This window comes from Bufo bufo, chromosome 5, assembly GCF_905171765.1.
Source record: "Bufo bufo chromosome 5, aBufBuf1.1, whole genome shotgun sequence".
Taxonomy (NCBI): Eukaryota; Metazoa; Chordata; class Amphibia; order Anura; family Bufonidae; genus Bufo; species Bufo bufo.
In genome coordinates this window covers 233,879,791-233,906,092 of record NC_053393.1, presented here as the reverse complement: position 1 = coordinate 233,906,092, position 26,302 = coordinate 233,879,791, and the positions used below count along the sequence as shown (strand labels likewise).

The 26,302-nt window shown below is 43.3% G+C and overlaps 1 protein-coding gene across 1 annotated transcript in view; it reads left to right on the top strand.

The window, feature by feature from the left end:
* VPS41 (VPS41 subunit of HOPS complex) overlaps positions 1-26,302 on the top strand; it is a 321,046-nt gene that overhangs the window by 15,064 nt on the left and 279,680 nt on the right. The window contains exon 2 of the mRNA XM_040432167.1: positions 9,785-9,823. Coding sequence (XP_040288101.1) covers positions 9,785-9,823 — 39 coding nt within the window. The remainder of the gene's footprint in view (positions 1-9,784; positions 9,824-26,302) is intronic.

The window sequence follows — 26,302 nt, the reverse complement described above, 5'->3', positions numbered from 1 at the left end:
TTGAGTCCATGAAAGATTGAAATTTTTGTCCCAAGTTAGCGGAAAGGGAGACTTTGTGAGAAAAAAATAAATAAAATCAATTTCCGCTAACTTGTGCCAAAAAAAAAAAATTTCTATGAACTCGCCATGCCCCTCATTGAATACCTTGGGGTGTCTTCTTTCCAAAATGGGGTCACATGTGGGGTATTTATACTGCCCTGGCATTCTAGGGGCCCTAAAGCGTGAGAAGAAGTCTGGGATCCAAATGTCTAAAAATGCCCTCATAAAAGGAATGTGGGCCCCTTTGCGCATCTAGGCTGCAAAGAAGTGTCACACATCTGGTATCTCCGTACTCAGGAGAAGTTGGGGAATGTGTTTTGGGGTGTCATTTTACATATACCCATGCTGGGTGAGAGAAATATCTTGGCAAAAGACAACTTTTCCCATTTTTTTATACAAAGTTGGCATTTGACCAACATATTTATCTCACCCAGCATGGGTATATGTAAAATGACACCCCAAAACACATTCCCCAACTTCTCCTGAATACGGAGATACCAGATGTGTGACACTTTTTTGCAGCCTAGGTGGGCAAAGGGGCCCACATTCCAAAGAGCACCTTTCGGATTTCACTGGTCATTTTTTACAGAATTTGATTTCAAACTCCTTACCACACATTTGGGCCCCTAGAATGCCAGGGCAGTATAACTACCCCACAAGTGACCCCATTTTGGAAAGAAGACACCCCAAGGTATTCGCTGATGGGCATAGTGAGTTCATGGAAGTTTTTATTTTTTGTCACAAGTTAGTGGAATATGAGACTTTGTAAGAAAAAAAAATAAAAATCATCATTTTCCGCTAACTTGTGACAAAAAATAAAAAGTTCTATGAACTCACTATGCCCATCAGCGAATACCTTAGGGTGTCTACTTTCCGAAATGGGGTCATTTGTGGGGTGTTTGTACTGTCTGGCCATTGTAGAACCTCAGGAAACATGACAGGTGCTCAGAAAGTCAGAGCTGCTTCAAAAAGCGGAAATTCACATTTTTGTACCATAGTTTGTAAACGCTATAACTTTTACCCAAACCATTTTTTTTTTTACCCAAACATTTTTTTTTTTATCAAAGACATGTAGAACAATAAACTTAGAGCAAAATTTATATATGGATCTCGTTTTTTTTTGCAAAATTTTACAACTGAAAGTGAAAAATGTCATTTTTTTGCAAAAAAATCGTTAAATTTCGATTAATAACAAAAAAAGTAAAAATGTCAGCAGCAATGAAATACCACCAAATGAAAGCTCTATTAGTGAGAAGAAAAGGAGGTAAAATTCATTTGGGTGGTAAGTTGCATGACCGAGCAATAAACGGTGAAAGTAGTGTAGGTCAGAAGTGTAAAAAGTGGCCTGGTCTTTCAGGGTGTTTAAAGGGTTTCTATCACTTCGTATGACATAATTAGCTGTCAGACACTAGCGATCTGCTAGTGTCTGCTCTGGCCAACCATCCTACTATAATCACTTGTGGGGCAGCGGTTTTGCTAAAAAACTAACTTTTATAAATATGCTAATGAGCCTCTAGGTGCTATGTGGGCGTCATTAGCACCTAGAGGCTCAGTCTACCTTCATACACAGCCGCCGCCCAGCGCGTCCCTCCAGCCCGCCCATGTCCTCCTCCGTGTGACGCAGCGGCCGAATTCTCGCGCATGCGCCGTGCGCGGCTGTATTCGGCGCATTTGAGATCTCAGCTCGGAGCGGTCAGACATTCAATGCGCATGCGCGGATGTATTCGGCGCATGCGCATTGAATGTCTGACCGCTCCGAGCTCACATCTCAAATGCGCCGAATACAGCCGCGCACGGCGCATGCGCGAGAATTCGGCCGCTGCGTCACACGGAGGAGGACATGGGCGGGCTGGAGGGACGCGCTGGGCGGCGGCTGTGTATGAAGGTAGACTGAGCCTCTAGGTGCTAATAACGCCCACATAGCACCTAGAGGCTCATTAGCATATTTATAAAAGTTAGTTTTTTAGCAAAACCGCTGCCCCACAAGTGATTATAGTAGGATGGTTGGCCAGAGCAGACACTAGCAGATCGCTAGTGTCTGACAGCTAATTATGTCATACGAAGTGATAGAAACCCTTTAAGCACTGGGGGCTGAGGTGGTTAAAGCGGTTATCCCATGATGTAATGTAAAAAATGAAAATCAGACATCATATAGTACATGACAACCTCTTTCTAACAAAGCTAGAACCAGCCCTGTACCTCACATGGATCCAGAGATCTCCCCATTCACTGCTCTGCTAGATTTATATCAAGCTGGCAGCTCAAGGGGAGTGTCTTTTCTGATGTAGCTCAGGGGGCGTGTCCATGCTCTCCCTATCACAGCTCAGGGGGCGTGTCCATGCTCTCCCTATCACAGATCAGGAGGCAGTTGAAGGATAAAACTGAGTGTGCGGCCATCTCAGTGAGCAGATCAAAAAGTAAGAAAAAAACAAACAGCAGGTGGCGCTATACAGATACATTTTATTGAATAACTCCTTAGGCTACTTTCACACTAGCGTTCGGGTGTCCGCTTGTGAGTTCCGTTTGAAGGGGCTCACAAGCGGCCCCGAACGCATCCGTCCAGCCCCAATGCATTCTGAGTGGATGCGGATCCGCTCAGAATGCATCAGTCTGGCAGCGTTCAGCCTCCGCTCCGCTCAGCAGGCGGACACCTGAACGCTGCAAGCCGCCTGGCCGTGTGGAGGCAAACGGATCCGTCCAGACTTACAATGTAAGTCAATGGGGACAGATCCGTTTGAAGATGACACAATATGGCTCAATTTTCAAACGGATCAGTCCCCCATTAACTTTCAATGTAAAGTCTGGACGGATCCGTCTGAAGCTACTTTCACACTTAGAATTTTTTCTACAATATAATGCAGACGGATCCGTTCTGAATGGATCCCAAGTCTGCATTATATGAGCGGATCCGTCTGTGCAGACATCAGACGGACCCGCTCTGAACGCTAGTGTGAAAGTAGCCTTAAAGGGGTTTTGTCGCTTCAGCAAATAGTATTTATTATGTAGAGAAAGTTAATACAAGCCACTTACTAATGTGTTATTATTATTATTATTATTATTATTCATATTGCTTCCTTTGCTGGCTTGATTCATTTTTCCATCACATTATACACTGCTCGTTTCCATGGTTACGACCGGCCTCCTATCCATCAGCAGTGGCTGCGCTTGCACACTATAAGAAAAGCCACCAGCCTATGTGAGTTCCCACGGTCTTGGCCACCACAGAGGCCGACACTTTTTCCTATAGAGTGCAAGCACGGCCACCGCTGGTGGATTGCAGGGTGGTCGTAACCATGGAAACAAGCAGTGTATAATGTGATGGTAAAGTGAATGTAGCCATCAAGGGAAGCAATGTGGACAATCACAATACATTAGTAAGTGCCTTGTATTAACTTTATCTACACGATAAATACTATTTACTGAAGTGACAAGACCCCTTTAATTACATGCATGACAGATTTGTAATAATGGTCCATCAGGAAGGGGCTGATATGTACTATATGGTCACCTTACATTACCTGGCGGTAGCTGTCACTGATTAAGGTGGGTACTTTATAATAGATTTAGAAGAGGGCTAATGACTGACGCTCAGATGTTATGTGTGACGGCCATTGACGGGGCATCTACCATTCCTGCCATAAGTGAATGGGAAGCATTGAAAGTGAATACATGTGTTCCCGTCGTCCTTATTTGTACGGGGCTACATGCCACTGCTGAGCTTTTACTATTGTGGAAATGGACCGTCACACTACAGGTCTTCAATGTTAGACATTCTGTTTCCTCACATGGAAGCGGCACAAGCTTAATGCAGTGAAGATTAAGGTATCCATCCCTTGGTGGGAACATCTGTTTTCCCTGAGGAATTATTGCACATTTTGGTGTGCTCTTGCCTCGTCATGCGTTTTTCGTTAGTGCATCCTATGCTTTTATTCAGCATTATCGCCCCAGCTTTTAAATGTAATGGACCACATTATCCAATAGGACAAGTACCCATCAAACTCATTTTTGCGCTAATGCACTTTATCGGACATATTCCTCTATTGAAAGATCCTGAATAGCCTTCTAATCGGAGTTTGCAATGCACCGACAGCAAGTTCCACACCTTTCCTTATCCATTTAATCTGCGGTTTAACCCCTTAGTGACCACTAATACGCCTTTTTACTGATGTAAACAAAGGGGGTTTTACTAAACGGCTGGCTTTGATCAATCATTACATGTTCCCAAAATGGTGCATTAAAAGCTATAGCTTGTCCGGCAAAAAATAAGACCTCATACAAGTACATTGATGAAAAAACCAAAAAGTTATACATCTTGGAATTAGATTTAAAAAATAAAAAATAATGTGCTTGGTCACTAAGGGGTGTTTACTGTACATTCGTAGATTTTGGAAGTGAAGAAAAATGCAGAAGAAACGTCTTTTTTATGTGGTTAGTCTGAGGCCTCGTCTCTAGGGACACGTAGATTTCAGGCCTCTTTATTGGCTTGACTTTCCTAATAGTTTTGTTTCAAAATGAGCTATTGTGTGTTTTACGGCAGCAGGAGATGTGATGGCGTTTGTGTTGCTGAAACATTTTGTTCTTCGGAGCAAACTTACAATGACCAGACTAAAATAATGACAGATGCCTGACAATTGTTGACTTTGAATGCCAATCTGATGCAACCTGAGGCTTAGGATCCATCCACACATCCGCAACAGTTTTACAGTCCGCAAAACACAGGCAGCGGCCATGTGCGTTCCGCATTTTGCGGACCGCACATGGCCGGCACTATAAATGAAATGCCTTTTCTTGTCTGTGCCTGCATGTTCTATTTTTTTGCGGGGCCGTGGAACGGAAGTGCGGATGTGGACAGCATACTGTGTGCTGTCCGCCTCTTTTGCGGCCCTATTGAAAATAAATGGGTTCGCAGCCTTTTCCGCAAAATTGCGGAACAGATGCGGACGTGTGAATGGACCCTAAAAGGGGTTAGCCGTCAGTTCATGTGGCCTCATGTCCTGGGCCAGCTCTGCACTCCGCAGTGTAATTAGGCACCTGGCTCTTTCGGTTTGATGTGCCGTATTTTATGCACATGATCCTGACCTGGCTACAACCCACAATGTACGCAAGTTGGGCCTACGCAGACAGCTGACAGCTCACAGCACCTGAAGCTACCTGACTGCGCAGGTCTTGGGGTCTAATCTGAGGTCTGATAAAAAAAAAAAATTATTTTATTTTTCCTCCTCTAAAACGTTGGTGGGTCTTATGGTTAGGTGCGCCTTATAGAGCAAAGAATACAATAAAAAATGCCATGTAACTCTCCTCAAGTAGTGTCACTTAGGCTATGTTGCATTTTTTCACACCTACACAATATATAATCTATAATCAGCCATAACCATAACTTTACCAAGATACCATAAAAACGTTGACTCGTTCAGATGTGGACTACACAAATCCTCTGAAAGCATCCTGTGGTATCTGCCACCAAGATGTTATCAGATCTTTTATGTCCTTGTCTTGTATGTGGGTTTCCATGGAACACAAACTGTTGTCAAGTTCCTCAAACCATTTCTGAACTATTTTTTGCAACAAGACAGGGCACTGCTATTAGGGAATCGCAAAAAGACAGGTACTTGTCTGTATAATCTTTGGGTAGGTGCAATGTGTAAAAGTAACATCCACATGAATTCCAGGACTAAAGGTTTCCCAGACCATCACACTAGGTTTGCTGGCTTGCCATGTTTCCATATTCCATGCTGGTGCTCTCCCTTCCTTAGTTAAGTGACACACACACAGCGCCATCTACGTAATGTCAAAACAAAACCATGATTCGTTAGACAAGACAATGTGTTTCCATTGCTCTGTGGTCCAGTTGTGACGTTCAGATGCCCATTTCATGTTCTCAGTATGCAGTCGTTAGTAGCTGCATAAAGTCCAAAGAGGGACAATCTTCATTATTCTTGAAATCACACCCTTAGGCCTCTTTCACACGGGCGTTGCGGGAAAATGTGCGGGTGCGTTGGGGGAACACCCGCGATTTTTCCGCGCGAGTGCAAAACATTGTAATGCGTTTTGCACTCGCGTGAGAAAAATCACGCATGTTTGGTACCCAAACCCGAACTTCTTCACAGAAGTTCGGGCTTGGGTTAGGTGTTGTGTAGATGTTATTATTTTCCCTTATAACATGGTTATAAGGGAAAATAATAGCATTCTGAATACAGAATGCTTAGTAGGTGATCAATTGAGGGTTAAAAAATAAATAAAAAAATTAACTCACCTTCTCCTCTTGTTCGCGTAGTTCCCAGTCTCTTCTTTACTTCTTTAATGATGAGCTGTGGGCTAAAAGACCTTTGGTGACGTCAGATCACATGCTCCAATCACATGGTCCATCACCGTGGTGATGGACCATGTCATTGGAGCATGTGATCTGACGTCACCACAGGTCCTAGCCGGTAGTTCATCATTAAAGAAGTAAAGAAGAGACCGGGAACTACGCGAACAAGAGGAGAAGGTGAGCTAATTTATTTATTTTTTTTTTTTTTAACCCTCAATTGATCACCTACTAAGCATTCTGTATTCAGAATGCTATTATTTTCCCTTATAACCATGTTATAAGGGAAAATAATACAGTGAATAGACTGTCACCTAGCAACCATGCGTGAAAATCGCACCGCATCCGCACTTGCTTGCGGATGCTTGCGATTTTCACGCAACCCCATTCACTTCTATGGGGCCTGCGTTGCGTGAAAAACGCAGAATATACACAAGTGATGTGTGAAAATCACCGCTCATGTGAACAGCCCCATAGAAATGAATGGGTCGGTATTCAGTGCGGGTGCAATGCGTTCACCTCACGCATCGCATCCGCGCGGAATACTCGCCCGTGTGAAAGGGGCCTTAATCTTTATCATTCCCCCACTCTTCATCAGACCTCATATCAGACCCCCAATCTTCATCAGACCTCATATCAGACCCCCAATCTTCATCAGACCTCATATCAGACCCCCAATCTTCATCAGACCTCATATCAGACCCCCAATCTTCATCAGACCTCATATCAGACCCCCAATCTTCATCAGACCTCATATCAGACCCCCAATCTTCATCAGACCTCATATCAGACCCCCAATCTTCATCAGACCCCATATCAGACCCCCAATCTTCATCAGACCTCATATCAGACCCTCAATCTTCATCAGACCTCATATCAGACCCCCAGTCTTCATTAGACCTCAGATCAGACCCCCCCAATCTTCACCAGGCCCCCGCATCAGATCAGACCTCATATCAGATCCCCAATCTTTATAAGACCCCCAATCTTCATCAGAATTCAGATCAAACCCCCTAATCTTCATCAGGCCCCCAGTCTTCATCAGACCTCAGATCAGACCCCCCAATCTTCACCAGGCCCCCGCATCAGATCAGACCTCATATCAGATCCCCAATCTTTATAAGACCCCCAATCTTCATCAGACCTCAGATCAGACCCCCAAATCTTCAGCATGCCCCCCAATCTTCATCAGACCTCAGATCAGATCCCCAATCTTTATCAGACCTTAGATCAAACCCCCTGTCTTCATCAGACCACCTATCTTCATCAGACCTCAGACCATCAATCTTCATCAGAACTCAGATCAGACCCCCAGTTTTCATCAGAACTCAGATCAGACAAAAAGTAAAACAAATTACTTTTCCTTCTCCAGAATCCGGTCCAACTCTGGAGAAAACTCTCTGCGCCAAACTGTGATACTGTGCTCTGTCAGGACCCAGCTCAGTGCGCTACACTCTACTGGACTGCACCATACATACTGCCCCCTACTGAGCACTTCCATAATGGAAGCATTCGTTAGTATTTTCTTTATTCGATGCCAATTTATACTTTACAAGTCCCCCACTTTGGGGGGGAAAAGGTAAATCTTATAGATTGAAAAATACAGTATTTGACATTGAATTGGATTCATATGTTGGTTGAGTTTATGTGAGTAACTAACTCTTCTTTTTCTTGATCACTGCACGTTCATGCAGTTTTGTTTCTCAATAGGTAGGTCAAGAACTGCTTACACTCTCTGTCAGCATCTTGGTGTAACATTTTATTGCTCTTGATCACTATAAATAGCTTAAGTAAATCTTCATTTTGCTGACCTCTTGAAGAAGGCTGCAGATCAGCAAATTTTCTTTCAATGGATACATGAAGAATTATTGGTCACTTGCATCGTATAGTTTTATTATTTCAGAAAATGTGCCAGCCATTATGTTCAAAACATTTCCTATTGCTTTTGAGTTAGTAACCTTTCCTGTCTATCTGATGGTTGAGACCGGGTGATTAGGTATAGATCAATAATTTTACCATCTGTTTATCGTGATAATGGTAACTGAAAAGCTTAAAGTATAACTCTTGTTTCAGGTAGTCTTTCAGGATAAGCTGCCATGTGTGTGTGTGTATAAAGAATAACACCATTTTTGGGCATAACATGACTTGTATCTGGCATTTTTAGTGGTATTTATCTATGTAATCTGTCTGTACTTTTATTTTTTCTTAGCTAGTGGGAGGAGACTAGCTGGTACCATGTCTGCCATACATATGGCATGGAGAAACAGGAGATTCTGTTTCCTAAATCTCTGTAGCACACCTTCAGAAACAGCAGTAGTAATGGAGAACATTATGCAGCAGCAGTGAGCAGTTTAGATGTAAATCCAGCTGTTATATAAGACAAAAAAATCACTAACAAACAAGCTGCAGTCTCTCTGTTAGTCTCTCTTTCTCTGCTTGTCTGTAGCAGCTCCTCCATCCTTATCCCCCTCCTCCCCTCTCCATAGACTTCTGTGTAATCTGAACCTTCAGTGAGCAGGCAGCTTGTCTTAAGTGAGTTGAGAATAATAAGAGAAGAGAGCGTCGTTGTCTGATGATATATTACAAAGTTTCTTTTAATCGCTTTTACTATTCATTTATTAATTAATTAAGCATCATTAATGCAGTTGGTTGTCACTTTGTGAGGTTTTAATAAAGCAGGTTATATACAGTAGCATTTTTGTTACTCAACCAACCTGTTAGTATAGTGCAGAACTATGTATGTTATTATCAGATTGGTAGATAACAAGTTGCATCCCCCCCCCCCCCCCCCCCCCCCCCGATCATCTGTTGGGGAGAATTGACATACCTCCATAAACATAAGATAGTCGGCGCCTTCTGTTGACAAATTTCCTTTAACGTAGTCTTCCCACTTAAGAAATTTATAGCAAATTGCTAAGATAAGCCATCAATGAGGGTAGATTCAACCACTGTGACCTCCACTGATGGCTACAATTGATAGTCAGTGGTGCTAAGAACTAGCTGTTCCTCTTCAGCCCCTGTTGGCTTCACTTACCTTTTTACTTGGTCATCACGTTATAGTCAATTGCCAATGAGGGCTTTGACATTATTATAGTGATTGGCGGTTTTACAGCTGTTTGACACTCACTGATCAGTAGAACATTAATGGCTTATCCTAGAAATGTGCATTCAATTTCTTAGGTGGACCATCCTGTTAGAATACAGTAGTATCTGTGCTGAAAACAATGAACAACTTGAAGAAAACTAGAATAATCAGTTTCATTTATTTTTAGCTTTCCAAATGGTCAAACAGATCTAGTCTTAAAAAACAGAAAGTGGATGTATAATTTTGGATTTGAAAATCAGCTCTGGGCACCATTAAGATGTTACAATAAGAGTAAATAACTTTCTCGTCTCATACTAAAATTCCATGTTTTTCTTTTTTTTTTTTTTTTGTAGGAAACAATGTCTCATGAGGAATCCACAGAAGAATCCGAGGTGACTGCTTTCTAAATTTCAGTGTGTGACCTTCCTTTTACATGTTGGCAATGTTGCGCTAAGAGGGCAATTATCCATCATTATCGGAAAGATGGAATTGTTGGTCTCTGTAGATTTTCTCGCACGTTTCACCACAGGTTGACATCTGCAGAAAAAATTGAAAGATCCCCTCAACATAAAGAATATGCGGCAGATCGTAAAATCTAGAAATCGGCTGTAAAAAAAATTCTACCTCCCATTTGTGCATGGAGTTACATTGTACTGTATTCGGTCACTGATTTCCAGTTCTGTATTCTGTATGGTAATTCTGCACCGAATACTCCACTTGTCAACGCATTCATACGCTATACAGGTGAAACTCGGAAAATTTGAATATCGTGCAAAAGTCCATTTATTTCAGTAATGCAAATTAAAAGGAATTGCATTAATGCAGCTTAGAATTAGAATTTTGTGAAAAGGTTGAATATTCTAGACTCAAAGTGTCACACTGTAGTCAGCTAATTACTCCATACCCCCTGAGCAAAGGGTACCTCAAAATTGTGACTTTGGGGTTTTATAAGCTGTAAGCCATAATCATCCAAATTATACCAAATAAAGGCTTGAAATATCTCGCTTTGCATGTAATGAGTCTATCTCATATATTAGTGTCACCTTTTAAGTTGCATTACTGAAATAAATGAACTTTGCACAATATTCAAAATTTTCGAGTTTCACCTGTATTTAAATTTTATCTCGTTGACAAAATTCTGCTTTAGTTATCTAAATCCCAGTGCAGGGAAGTTGTCCTCCATATTGCATTATTGATATGCTGAAGTCTTCCATAATGATCCCTGCTGTAAAGCTGGACATACCGTACAAAGGTAACCGGCAATGACGGCATGTTGGAAAAATCCGCCTCAGAAAGCTGATCCTTACAGTTCGGCCTCGGATTTGCATCTGTGCCTGTCGTGGATCTGCAAGCAATTTTAGCCCCATTTAGTGGGGAACATCCATATGAGACCAACAGCCTCTGTTTCCTTGCGGAAGAAAGTACGTCATTTGTATTCTTCCACAATATAAATTAATCCACTCTGTAGTTCATTCCCATTAAAATGAATAGAACACATATTTATGGGACTAACGCAGATGTCTTCAGCTGCCAGGCGCACATGCAATAGGTCAGCCAGTTTCATAGGCACAAATCTGCTGCTGACAGATGCCCTTTAGGGCTCATGTACTCAACCGTATGTATTTTGCGGTCCGCATAAACGGATCCGCCAAAAATACAGATGACGTCCACGTGCAATTCTTGTTTTGCGGAATGGAACAGCTGGCCCCTAATAGAACAGCGCTATTCTTGTCCGTAATGCGGACAATATTAGGACATGTTCTATTCTTTTGCGGAACGGACATACTAAAACAAAATGCAAACAGAGTAACTTCCATTTTTTTTGCAGACCCTTTGAAGTGAGTGGTTCTGCATATGATCCGCAAAAAAAAAACCAGAACGGACAAGGATGGAAAATACGTTTGTGTGCCTGAGTCCTTAAAGGGGTTGTCTCATTACAGACTATTGTCTTATAGGTGCGGGTACCACCGCTGGGACCTGCACCTATATCGGGAACGGAGCCCCGCAAGGTGGTGGCTGGAGAGCACCGGTCCGGCCATCACCTAGCACGCTTCCCTTTTCTATCGGCCTCTTAGAAAATAAATTAAGTGCGGCTGCGGTGGTACCCACACCTATAAGACATGGGCAGTGCGCCCTCCAACACTTTCAGGCGTCCGTTCTCGATATAGGTGCGGTTCCCAGCGGTGGTACCCACACCTATAAGACATGGGCAGTGCGCCCTCCAACACTTTCAGGCGTCCGTTCTCGATATAGGTGCGGTTCCCAGCGGTGGTACCCACACCTATAAGACAATGGGGGCATATCCGAGTGATATGCCCCCATTGTCTGTGATGAGACAACCTCTCTTAAGCATTTTTTGGGCATTTATTCGGCATGGAAAATGCACTGTGTAGACACATCCTGAGGTCACGTGAATATCATAACTGGAAATCAATGACTATTCCAGTACTGTTTATATACGAGGTGCACGTGCCAAATCTGCCAAACAAAGCACAACTGAAACGTAGTAAATAATACGGTAGTAAGGAAGTAAATGACACAATTTTCTTATCTGTTATTAGAGGCACATTTTTTTAAAAACCAGACACGCCATTTAATGACCAGTTAGCATTTGATCATAGTTACCAGCGATCAATATGTTGGACAGTGCAGGGCTATGCTTTCCTGAGCCCAGAAGGAAATACAATGAATATAAAGGAAAAAATACAAGTACGTAAGAACAAGAAATAAAAAAATAAATAAAAAAAAAGTGCCAAAAAGAGAACCTCCCACCCATCAATGCCAGCGCGGCCTGTGGAACATCAGTGAAGACGTTTCACATGTAATAATTCTGTAATATTTTTCTGAAATTGTTGGTTGTGCTTTTCCATAATATAATTTATAGTTGACCATCAAAGGGGTTTTCCAGTCTTTTAAATTGAGGGCCTCAGGTTAAGGCCTCCTGCACACGGTCGTATCCATTTTGCTATCAACAAAATCCAGATGCTGTCTGTTTGGCGTCCACATTTTTTGTGGACCCATTGACTTCAATGGTTCTGTAGTCCGCATTTTGCGGCCAAGTGAACGACAGGTTCTGTCTTTTTGCAGAACAGACATAGTGGTGCGGAAAGCACATGGATGGTCCATGTGCTTCCTATATCCATATGTCCGTTCTGCAAAAAGACCGAACCTTTCCTTTACTTGGCCACAAAATGTAGACCACGGAAGCATTGAAATAAGTGGGTCTGTAAAAAATGCTTATGTAACACGGACGATACGGATTTGCGGTCTGCAAAATACATACGGCCGTGTCCATGAGGCCTAAGCCAACAAGATATGATCGGCAGAGGTCCAACACCCCACACCCCTGCCTATCATCTGTTCTGCAGTAGCACCAGCACCAGAAGTAGGTGCTGGAACTACATGGTGTGTAGTGGACGGAGCTGTTTACTGCAGCCCGGCTTCCATTCTTTTCATTGGGAGCAGCTCCACAGTAACCAGCTCCATCCACTACTTCTGGCATCAGAGCTACTGCTGAGCAGCTGATTGGCAGGGGTGCAGAGTGTCAGACCCCGCCAGTCAGATTATGGCTTATACTCAGGATAGGTTATCAATATGAAAGAACCAGGCAATGGGCCAGACAAAAAGAAACATTACTCACCTACACCGATCCTTCGTTCAACGATGCTTCGGTCCATTCTGCTCTCACTTTCTGTTCCAGATTTACACGCCGGAAATGCTTAGGCACTCTCTGGTGTGTGGGGGATTGAGTCAGCACAACCCGTATGTAGGTGCATATCACTATGGCGAAATACATATACAAACGGAAAATGCAAATGTGATCGCACACTACATCCAGCACTCTGCCCTGCCTCCATGCTGGATGAGACATTGGTGTACATTTTGGCCAAAGCGTAATAAGCCACTCACCGCGTCAAGGTTGTCTCATTTGAGTGGTCCCTAACACTTGTTCCTACCTGTTTATGGGCCATGACAGCCACATAAAGTCCAGGGAATGCAGGTCAGCATGCAAGCCAAGCACACTCTGCTTTTAACCCCGTCCGGTGCCATTACAGCTTTCATCGGATCCAGGGATGCAAGTACCAACATGCATGCTGAGCCCACCATATACTTCTCCTGGAGCCAAATGGCTACTGGTAGGTTCTATATAAGCAGACTCAGTTTTATACTGACTTTAAAACCAGCCTCCAGGACAGATTAACTGGTCAGGTGTGCTTGACTCAAAGGAGATCGCCACGCCTCCAATATAAACTACAAAGAAAAAATGTGGGGGGTTGAGTCAGCACAACCCATATGTAGGTGCATATCACTATGGCGAAATACATATACAAACGGAAAATGCAAATGTGATCGCACACTACATCCAGCACTCTGCCCTGCCTCCATGCTGGATGAGACATTGGTGTACATTTTGGCCAAAGCGTAATAAGCCACTCACCGCGTCAAGGTCGTCTCATTTGAGTGGTCCCTAACTCTTGTTCCTACCTGTTTATGGGCCATGACAGACACATACTCTCTGGTGTGTCACTGCTAGGGTCAGTGATTGGCTCAGTGGGTCTTTCCTAGCATTACTGGCCTGCGGAGTCAGGACAGAAGGTGACAGAGCAGGGACTGAAGCAGCTTTAAAGCATGGATCTGAAGGAGGGTGTGCTGTTCCGTACTTTTCTGATCAGTATGTGTGTTGTACAGTTACTTGATTTGAGTTATAGCAAAAAAAAGCTGTGTTTCACTTAATTATTTTTGGATTAGTCACAAAAAAGCTAAATCAAGATGTGGCAGATTGGATTCTGACCTTCGAAAATGGGATTTTTATTTAGGATTTTTGATGTATTCTGGCAAGTAAAGTGGGCAATTGGAGCCAAGGATTCATGAGAGTCCGAGTTCTCATAGGCTCCCATACTCTCACATTGCCATTCAGTGATGCCGTGAAATTGTATCATTAGGCTCCATACTGTAGCCCTTGTGGAATTGATATGGTTTGCAATAGCCATTTGAGTTCACCAGAGTATATAAAATTGTCTTTTGTGCTATCACTTCTAGGCAGAGCCAAAGATCTCATTTTACTGTTTGCTGATGTCTGTGTGAAAGGAAAATTATGTTGTGACAGCGAAGACTTATAGAAAAAAAATATTTTTGCTTTACACCTACATAATAACTAGGTTGTGTCAATGTTAAAGGCGTCTTCCCACCATGAAAGAGCATCTGTCAGCAGATTTGTACCTATGAAACTGGCTGACCGGTTACATCTGTGCTTGGCAGCTGAAGAATATGTGTTGGTCCCATGTTCATATGTGCCCGCATGGCTGAGAAAAATGATGTTTTAATATATGCAACACGGATGCCTTCAGCTGCCAAGCGCACACGTAACAGGTCAGCGAGTTTTATAGGTACAAAGCTGCTGACAGATGCCCTTTTAAAGGGGCTGTCCCTAAATACAGGAGGAATAGTAAGTGATTGATAGACTGGGGTCTGACAGCTGGGAACCCCACCGGTCATGAGTATGGGGGTCCTGTGTCTTCTCCTGTGAGTAGAGAAGTAGTCCAGCATGCAGGCTGCCGCTTTATTCTTCTCTATGGAACTGCTGAAGAGAGTCCGAGCACAGTGCTTGGTTATCTCCATTAACCCTTTCAGCCCCAGAGGATTTTTAGTTTTTTAGTTTTCGTTTTTCACTCCCTGCGTTACTGGAGGCATAACTTGTTAAATGTTTGTGATTGGCATTATCGCCGATCGGCATTCTGCAGCTTGCTGTGTATTGTATATACAATACTTGCCAGCTGCAGGAGCCAAACAAAGCAAACTTTTTTAATTAAACCCATTTGCAAAAATTCGTTTTTTTAGATCACAAAATAAATGTAAATCAATCAAAAAATTTTATCGTTTCAGCGGTGTCCATAACCTTTAAAGTGAACGTTTCTCTTCTATCATTGGGCAGCATGGTGTAGAACAGGAGTGGTTGAACACACTGATGTACAGGTTTTTCGGATACGATTTGGTATAACGTGTTTTATTTATTTAGATCTCTGCTCATTCTGAGCTTAGGAGTCCAGTGGGCAGTTCTGTCTATTTATAATCAAAAATATGGTTGGGGTGTGTTTTTATGATTAGTTGTGTGATCGAGGGTCTTAATACGAGAGGTTTAAGGGTTCATGGATAGTTTTTAGCATTGTTGATGAAAAGTGCAATAAACGCGGAATAATTCTAAAGGAGAACTACTAATCGGTCGCCTCTTGACTTTTTACGACTTTCCTTGCTCCTCAGGAAAACGCCATGACCCGTTTCCCTCCTCTCCCGTTCAAGACCATTTAAAGTACTAAGCATATTTTTAGTAATGTTGACTTTTCTGTTTTTACGGGACAGTTTGATCGGCTTGTCTGTTTAATTAAAGTGCAGTACATTTAAAAAAAAACAAAAAAAAAAAACACTTAAAACATGTTCTTTAAGAAATTGATTTTTGAAAGGAAGGCTGCGAGTTTTCTTGTATGGGGTAAATGTCACTCTGTTCATGGCTGCGCTTTGCTTCTAGTCAGGACTTGTACTATTTCATTGCGTTGCCATGGAGACGGAGCTAACTGTCATCTCGACTCAAGCCGCTGATGGTTTTATTTGTAGGTTTTCGGGATTATTAAAATTTAACAAAAATTATTGATTTTCTTTTTATTAACGCTGCCTTGTGTTTACCCAAGAAGTCCTGGTGCGAGCAAGCTTTTCCCTGTCAAGTGATAAATAGTAAATATATATATTTAAAGGGGGTGCTGCCCAAAAAAAAAAATGTTTATTTTTTTTTCCTTTTTTTTCAAGGCACACAGAAAAAAATATATTTTTCCATTTACGTTCTCTTTTTTTTCAATCCTTTAGTTGTTTCGAACGTGATGTATTGTCCTCAGCAATTGAGCACTCGGAGAGAATTGTATTTTACAAATCATTTTCCATTTCCTTTGTTTACAGCAAGACAAAATGCCTCCCAAAATCACAGTTAGTCAGACTTTAACTTAACATAAAAGATACCTGTCAGAACATGAAATGGCGCATCAGCATGCCAAATTGTTGAAGTTTTCCCGTGTATTTATGTGCTTGTACAGCCTGGCAAAATGCTTCAGTGCACTAAGTTCTCAAAGTATATATTTTCCTCAGCGTAAAAGAAACTATTACCTTTTTTTTTTCCCCCGTTATAAATGAGAATGGCAAAAACTTATTTACATCAACTTTATCTAATGGCCTGTATGAGTGCTTTTATGCAAAATAGCCAGGAGACTAGAATTAACTTTTCACATTGGCTGCACATTAGTTCTCCGCATTTAAAACGCGTCAAGTGGGCAGCGTTATTACAATGACACACTGCAGAGAATTTGCCTTTCACTGCACAAAACTGTTTTAGCATTTATATAAAAAAACGCAGATGGCATCGTTATTGTTGCTTTCATTTGGATTAATGCCTTTTTCAGGCTTTTTGTCCCAATTTTTTTTTTCTATTTTAAATCGCAAGAACATTCCTCTACAACCCTGTAATAGTACTAGAACGAAATCGTGTGTTGCAGTGTTTTACATTAGCAGAACGTTGTTTGTGTTTTTAGTACCATTTCCTGCGCTCATAAAATTCAACCAAATGCTTATTTGTTGGGTGATCGTATTTAAAATCATTGGTTGTAAAGAGCCCATTGCCCCATTAAAACCTGGATGTGTTACCGACAGTAATGGAACTGTATGTACCAGGACAATTGCAATAACTATCGTTTGGACTCAAGAGTGCTCATGGTGACTCCATGGAAATGGAGCTAAACGGGCGCCGATCGACACAATGTGTGTGCAATCGTCACTCATTTTGGGACCCTATGTTTACACACTTTTGGGGTCATTTATCAAACTGGTGTAAAGTAGAACTGGCTTTTCAGTTGAGACAAATCTCATTATCTATCCCCAAGTTGTTCTTTGGAGGTAGTAATTGTAGTAGTCTATCGTTGGCGCCACAGTCTTGGGGAGGTATTGGAGGTTAGTAATGCTACTCCCTGAAAAGGCAGGGAGTACTGCATGCAGTACTCTTAGTCTGGCTGCCGCTCCGCCGCCAGAACTCCACCCCGCCCCCATGATAGTCAATGGGGACGGAGCAGCAGTCCGGGGGCACATGTGAACTAGCAGCAGGACAGATCCGACAGGTTGTTCACCTGCCGGAACAGCCTGCCGGAACAGCCTGCCGGAGTCCCCTTCCCGGAACAGCCTGCCGGAGTCCTCTGCCGCTAGTGTGAAAGTACCCTTAGGTGGTTAGTGGGGTTGTCCAGGATTTTACTATTGAAGGGCTGTCTTCAGGATAGGCATCAGTATCAGATTGGAGGGGGTCTGACTTTCTGTGCCCTCACCGCCCCCGCCCCCATTATAGTCAATAGGGACGGAGCAGCAGTCCGGGGGCACGTGTGAACTAGCAGCAGGACAGATCCGACAGGTTGTTCACCTGCCGGAACACCCTGCCGGAGTCCCCTGCCGCTAGTGTGAAAGTACCCTTAGGTGGTTAATGGGGTTGTCCAGGATTTTACTATTGAAGGGCAGTCTTCAGGATAGGCATCAGTATCAGATTGGAGGGGGTCTGACTTTCTGCGCCCTCACCAATAAACTGTTTCAGGTAGCTCTGGCACTGGAACTGCTGAGCCCCACCCATTCTGTAGTGGACATAGCTAATCGCTTCAGCAAGTGAATGGGAGCAATGCTGCAGGGAGCAATATATTTTATTTGGAGCACTAAAATCCACAACATAGTAAAGTATCCCCTTTTAACAATTGACTGTCCACGTGATCCAGAATATATCCCACCCCTTGGCAGGTGCCATTGTAACAAGTTGGTGGTGTCATTTAGAGTCTTTGGCTGAGGCCACTACCTGGTTATATCAATCATGTCACATAGTAGTAGTAGTAGGTTTTGGAGGCGTTAATCTGGTAAATTATATTGATGACCTATCCTTGGGTCAATTGTTAGAAACGCTCATTGGCGATAATCTGTCAGTGTAAAGGTGCCACCGATTACCTGATGAACGAGCGAAACGCTTGTTCATCGGGTAATTGCATCTTTCATGTGGTCACAAATCATGGTTTGCCAGAAACAGATCGTGCCGCCCAAACACACTTTGCTTCCGGCAAACAATGATTCTGTATGGGGACGACATACTGTGGAGGAGATCACTGCATGTAATAGCAGCAGTCTCCTTCACTGACGAGTAAGATTGTGTAATGACCGGCGTCACACACAGGGAGGGAAAAGGGAAAGCCCTGCCCAAGGGAGAGGGAAAGGTGGTGATCCCTGACTCACCTTGCGGCTGGCACCTGACTGCCCTGACGTCCCTAGACGGGTTCCTCACCCGTGCGGCGATCACGTGCCTAAACCCTGGCTTTCCCTAGAATGAGCCCTAGATAGTGAACGGGCCGGTGGGATCGCTAGTCCGCACCACTGACACTAAGAGGGAAACACCAGGGAGAGGACAGACAATACAGACAAACACATACACCCAGGTGGGCGACCACAGCAGACCACCAAGGTCCAACAGGGATCCGGAGGGTAACGTTCTGGACCAACTACCAGAGAACGCAGCAACACAGCTCCAGAGGGTCAGAATAGAAGTCCAGGCAGGAAGCTCTATATCTGGCAACCAGAGAAGTGTGAGAGGGGAATATAAGGAGGTTGGGAGTGCTGGACAAGGAACAGCTGAGGAGAAGGAGCTACGGATCCCTGAGTGAGCCAAAAAGGGTTGCAAAGCAAACTCAGAAAGCTACCATAAGAAAACAACCCTATCTTACATAGAGCGCGCAGCCAACCGCTGCGACTTCCTGACCCCGGGTATAGCTGAGTCAGGCGTGGTTCTTGACACCCTCGTGACAGATTGCTTCCTTCCCAACAGTCGTCTGCTCAATTTGAGCAGTGTAAAGGGGCCTTTAGTATACGTGCCATATTTTATTCCGTATCTGCCCATATATCACTGGTATACTACCTTTCTATTGTGTAATCTGATAAACCAGTCATTATATCTTCTTACCATCGGACGGTGTTGGTTATTGACACTTTGCATCCGTGAGTGGCCTTCATTTTTCTTCATGAATTTTAAATTTTTATATATATATATATATATATATATATATATATATATATATATATATATATATATATATTACACTGCTCAAAAAAATAAAGGGAACACAAAAATAACACATCCTAGATCTGAGTTAATTAAATATTCTTCTGAAATACTTTGTTCTTTACATAGTTGAATGTGCTGACAACAAAATCACACAAAAAAAAAAAAATGGAAATCAAATTTTTTAACCCATGGAGGTCTGGATTTGGAGTCACACTCAAAATTAAAGTGGAAAAACACACTACAGTCTGATCCAACTTTGATGTAATGTCCTTAAAGCAAGTCAAAATGAGGCTCAGTAGTGTGTGTGGCCTCCACGTGCCTGTATGACCTCCCTACAACGCCTGTGCATGCTCCTGATGAGGTGGCGGACGGTCTCCTGAGGGATCTCTTCCCAGACCTGGACTAAAGCATCTGCCAACTCCTGGACAGTCTGTGGTGCAACGTGACGTTGGTGGATAGAGCGAGACATGATGTCCCAGATGTGCTCAATTGGATTCAGGTCTGGGGAATGGGCAGGCCAGTCCATAGCATCAATGCCTTCATCTTGCAGGAACTGCTGACACACTCCAGCCACATGAGGTCTCACATTGTCTTGCATTAGGAGGAACCTAGGGCCAACCGCACCAGCATATGGTCTCACAAGGGGTCTGAGGAGCTCATCTCTGTACCTAATGGCAGTCAGGCTACCTCTGGCGAGCACATGGAGGGCTGTGCGGCCCTCCAAAGAAATGCCACCCCACACCATTACTGACCCAATGCCAAAACGGTCATGCTGGCATTGCTGGAGGATGTTGCAGGCAGCAGAATGTTCTCCACGGCGTCTCCGGACTCTGTCACGTCTGTCACATGTGCTCAGTGTGAACCTGCTTTCATCTGTGAAGAGCACAGGGCGCCAGTGGCGAATTTGCCAATCTTGGTGTTCTCTGCCAAATGCCGAACGTCCTGCACGGTGTTGGGCTGTAAGCACAACCCCCACCTGTGGACGTTGGGCCCTCATATCACCCTCATGGAGTCTGTTTCTGACCGTTTGAGCAGACACATGCACATTTGTGGCCTGCTGGAGGTCATTTAGCAGGGCTCTGGCAGTGCTCCTCCTGTTCCTCCTTGCACAAAGGCGGAGGTAGCGGTCCTGCTGCTGGGTTGTTGCCCTCCTACGGCCTCCTCCACGTCTCCTGATGTACTGGCCTATCTCCTGGTAGCGCCTCCATGCTCTGGACACTACGCTGACAGACACAGCAAACCTTCTTGCCACAGCTCGCATTGATGTGCCATCCTGGATAAGCTGCACTACCTGAGCCACTTGTGTGGGTTGTAGACTCCGTCTCATGCTACCACTAGAGTGAAAGCACCGCCAGCATTCAAAAGTGACCAAAACATCAGCCAGAAGGCATAGGAACTGAGAAGTGGTCTGTGATCACCACCTGCAGAACCACTCCTTTATTGGGGGTGTCTTGCTAATTGCCTATAATTTCCACCTGTTGTCTATCCCATTTTCATAACAGCATGTGAAATTGATTGTCACTCAGTGTTGCTTCCTAAGGCCTATTGCACACGACCGTATGGCTTTTTCAGTGTTTTGCGATCCGTTTTTCACGGATCCGTTGTTCCGTTTTTTGTTTCCGTTGTGTTTCCGTTTCTGTTCCGTTTTTCCGTTCCGTTTTTCCGTATGGCATATACAGTATACAGTAATTACATAGATAAAATTGGGCTGGGCATAACATTTTCAATAGATGGTTCACCAAAAAACGGAACGGAAACGGAAGACATACGGATGCATTTCCGTATGTGTTCCGTTTTTTTGCGGACCCATTGACTTGAATGGAGCCACGGACTGTGATTTGCGGGCAATAATAGGACATGTTCTATGTTAAAACGGAACGGAAAAACGGAAATACGGAAACGGAATGCATACGGAGTACATTCCGTTTTTTTTGCGGAACCATTGAAATGAATGGTTCCGTATACGGACCGTATACGGAACGCAAAAAACGGCCAGTAAACGGGAAAAAAAAACGTCCGTGTGCAGGAGGCCTAAGTGGACAGTTTGATTTCACAGAAGTGTGATTAACTTGGAGTTACATTGTGTTGTTTAAGTGTTCCCTTTATTTTTTTGAGCAGTGTGTATATATATATATATATATATATATATATATACTGGTATGTATTTTTGTATTTAATAGAGTGGTTACAATTTAATTTATGGAATTTTATTTTCATCTCAAGGGACTTTTATAATCCGTGTTATTCACTTCACCTATCAGTGGTTTTAATATTATGGGTGTATATAATTTTAGTTGGGTGGTATGTAGCTGTGGTTTAGACCTTTTTTTGTATTGAATACTTCTGTTGTTTCTTATAGTTTTTTATTTTTTATTGAGAGTATAGATAAGTTATTTTAATGCACCCATTATGGTGCATGCTGAGATCACTAAAATCTCCGGGAAAATATCCCTCTAGACTAGCAGTAAAATTGATACATTTGCTGAAAAATGTGCTAGTACCTAAAAACTTTTCTTTTATTTGCAATAAAATGACTTTAGGCGAATTCTTCCCATGTTCTCGGATATAGGCTGACTCCATAAATATGTTGTGGTTTGTTCAGAAATTAGGAAAGGAGCAGGAAAATATCAATTGTTGCTGACCCTTATCTCCTGACTTAGTTCTGTGGTGAATTAGAAGTTTCACCCTTAGTAGACCACCTCTAAACTGGAAGCTTATCCTATAGAAACCAACTTAAAGGGGTATTACAAATCTACGATTAAATGTCATAGTTTATCCAATTATTTTTAAAAATAGGTTCTGTATAATCTTCTCACAATTTTCAAGATTTCTGCCTGCATGTTATAAAACCCGTTCCTGGCCATGTGATGGACACAAAAGTACGCTACCTGTCAATTAGAGATGGGCTTGCGGTTCGCCCGGCGGTCATTTTGCGGCGAACTTTGCGTGTTCGCGATTCGCCGAACATGCGAACATATGGAGAAATTCGTGCCCGCCATATTCTTTTACATTGGGAAGAACTTTGACCCATGACACATCCATCAGGTGGTACAGGACCGCCAATTGAGATGTTTCAGCACATGGACATACCCCCTACCATATAAATAGACCTGATCTGGCAGCCATTTTACATTCGGTGTTTGGCCAGTGTAGGGAGAGGTTGCTGTGTGGAGCAGGGACAGGCTGTTAGGGACACCAAACGCTAGTTAATAGGGCCACAAAAGTCATTTTAAGCACTAGTATAGGTGTGCTATCGATATGTGTGATACACTTATACTTTTTATAATGAGTCAAAAACACATAGATCTATATAGTGATCACCTGGAAGTCAGGGGCCTAGGGGCTTACTAGGGCCATTTTTATATAGGGTAAGGTTCCGGACGGGGTCACTCTTATCAGGGTGGGTGGTCTGTGGTTAGGCTATCAGGGCCAGAATAGCCCTGTAGGGCAATATCAGGGACAGTTCTTTTCCCACCCTGTCCTTCAATACCACATCATCATCTAGCCCAGGGATAGATGGTTTTTTCTTTCCCTCTGGGATTTATGGATGTGCACTGGAACCCCCCGGATTGTGGTAGGACATATGGTTTCTCATTTGGTGCCGCCGAGCACTTGTTATTGCCTACCACATCTATGCTTTTTACTTAACTTTAATAATTTAATTTATTTTCATTTTGAGGGATTTCTTTTCCATTCACACGTCCGCAAAATGGGTCCGCAACCGTTCCGCAATTTTGTGGAACGGGTGCAGACCCATTCATTTTCAATGGGGCCGGAATGTGCTGTCCGCATCCGCATTTGCGGATCCACTCTTCCGCATCTGTGCTTCCGTTTCCGCAAAAATATAGAACATGTCCTATTCTTGTCCGCAATTGCAGACAAAATTAGGCATTTTCTATTATAGTGCCGGCGATGTGCGGTCCGCAAATTGTGGAATGCACATTGCCGGTGTCCGTGTTTTGCGGATCCGCAAAACACTTACGGAAGTGTGAATGGACCCTCATAGTAAAATTATTAAAGGTTATGTTTTATCTTTATGTATATTCTAATGGATTGCCTCCCTTGTACAATGTTATAATATACTTTCTATGTTAGAAAGTATATTATAGTGCATTTGTATTGTGCGGCAGTTGTGTGCGGTTCTGCTGCGATACTGCAGGTATATAGAGGGACAAGCGTTATTGGAACAAATAATTTCTACTGGTGTGATATACCAGTCGTCTTTTTTTTTTTTCTTCTTTTTTTTTTACTTTTTATTTAATAACTATTTCCCCCTTAGGGGCTAGAACCTGGGATCTTTCAATCCCTTGTCCTATTCACCCTGATAGAGTGAGGCAGTAGCACAGCCTAGTATCGATAAAAGGCAAATCCCGGTATCTTAGTGAAAGCTGGACAAAAGTATCGATTGGGTATCGCTATTTCGATGACAGCAGCAACCCTAGTCTAAACTCCATGCGCCGTAAGGACCTTATGATGTTGCGAGTCATGTAGGTTTGAGGCAGCCACGGGATGTACCAGCAGGAAAATATCTACAACCCTTGCACTCTGGTAATAAAGATTAGTAATATAATAATAGTATTAATAATAACTAACCCTATTGATAGTGTTAACGGGGAGGCGCATGGTCATTTTGGGATTGAGGCTTTCAATTTCACATGACCCTGTGATGTCAGAAGGTCCATATGGAGCATAGAGTTTAGAAACTACCATTTCCTAATGAATCCTACATTTCCTATCATGTCTGGCTTTGCAGAGACAAAGGGTGCGGAGTCTGGGAGTCTTAGTTTCACCACAGCTGGAGTGCCGGAGGTTAGCCATCGCTGCCCTACTAATTCCGTTTTGTCTCTTCTCCGGGCCCTGGTTTGATACGCTGAAAATGCCAGGAGAGGCCCTCTCAGCCGATCACCAGTCTAAGGGCTCTTTCACACTTGCGTTATTGTCTTCCGGCATAGAGTTCCGTCGTCGGGACTCTATGCCGGAAGAATACTGATCAGGATTATCCTAATGCATTCTGAATGGAGAGTAATCCGTTCAGGATGCATCAGGATGTCTTCAGTTCCGGTACGGAACGTTTTTTGGCCGGAGAAAATACCGCAGCATGCTGCGCTTTTTGCTCCGGCCAAAAATCCTGAAGACTTGCCGCAAGGCCGGATCCGGGATCAATGCCCATTGAAAGGTATTGATCCGGATCCGGCCTTAAGCTAAACGTCGTTTCGGCGCATTGCCGGACCCGACGTTTAGCTTTTTCTGAATAGTTACCATGGCTGCCGGGACGCTAAAGTCCTGACAGCCATGGTAAGTGTAGCGGGGAGCAGGGGAGCAGCATACTTACCGTCCGTGCGGCTCCCCGGGCGCTCCAGAGTGACGTCAGGGCGCCCCAAGCGCATGGATCACGTGATCACATGGATCACGTCATCCATGCGCATGGGGCGCTCTGACGTCATTCTGGAGCGCCCCGGGAGCCGCACGGACTGTAAGTATACCGCTCCCCCGCTCCCCGCTCCTACTATGGCAACCAGGACTTTAATAGCGTCCTGGCTGCCATAGTAACACTGAAAGCATTTGGAAGACGGTTCCGTCTTCAAATGCTTTCAGTACACTTGCGTTGTTACGGATCCGGCAGGCACCTCCGGCAACGGAAGTGCATGCCGGATCCCAACAACGCAAGTGTGAAAGAGGCCTTAGGGTAGGTACATTCACACTAGCATTTTTCTTTTCCGGCATAGGGTTCTGTCCTAGGGGCTCTATACCGGAAAAGAACTGATCAGGCATATCCCCATGCATTCTGAATGGAGAGTAATCCATTCAGGATGCATCAGGATGTCTTCAGTTCAGTCGTTTTGACTGATCAGGAAGGAGATAATACCGCAGCATGCTACGGTTTTATCTCCGGCCAAAAAAACTGAACACTTGCCTGAATGCTGGATCTTTTTTTTTTTTTTTTTTCTCAGGAATATATTAGTGCCGAATCTGGCATTAAAAATGCCGCAATTCCGGATCCGTAAAAATGTGAAAAAATATATATAACGGATCCGTCTCTCCGGATGACATCCGGAGAGACGGATCCGTTCTTGCAATGCATTTGTAAGACGGATCCGTCTACAAATGCTGTCCGTTTGCATGCAGATTGCCGGTGACGGAACTGCTTGCCGGATCACTCGGCCGCAAGTGTGAAAGTAGCCATAGCAGTACCCCGTCTCAGTCAGTGACTGGTTGTGCAGGCCTTTACTGGCATTTCTAGCATGGGATTAGTGGAGGCCAGTAATGCTTCTGTTTTATTTTTACACTATATGACCATTAAAAAAAAGGATTTTTCTAGAAAACCCCTATAATGACTTAAAGCAAAGATCTTGAAAACTGTGAGATATGGAAATTGAAAGTATGCTGGTAAATAGTTTTATGCAGTCGATATACATTTCATTATACATTTTTATTTACTGAAATAAAATCCCTTTTTGTCTGATGAAATGGGAATACCACTTTAAGTCCTATCCTAATGTATATTGATTAAATCTGGTCAGTTAAAAAAAAAAATAATAATCTGTGATCAGCATTAAAAAGGTTTTCTGAGATTTTGATACTGATGACCTATCCCAGGGTTCATTAACCTTCGGCACTCCAGCTACTGTGAAAGTACAACTCCTAGCATGCACACTTTCTTGGCTGTTCTTGTAACTTCCATAGAAGTGAAAAGAGGATTCTGGGAGTTGTAGTTTTTAGAACAGCAGGAGTGCCGGAGGTTGCTGATCCCTGACCT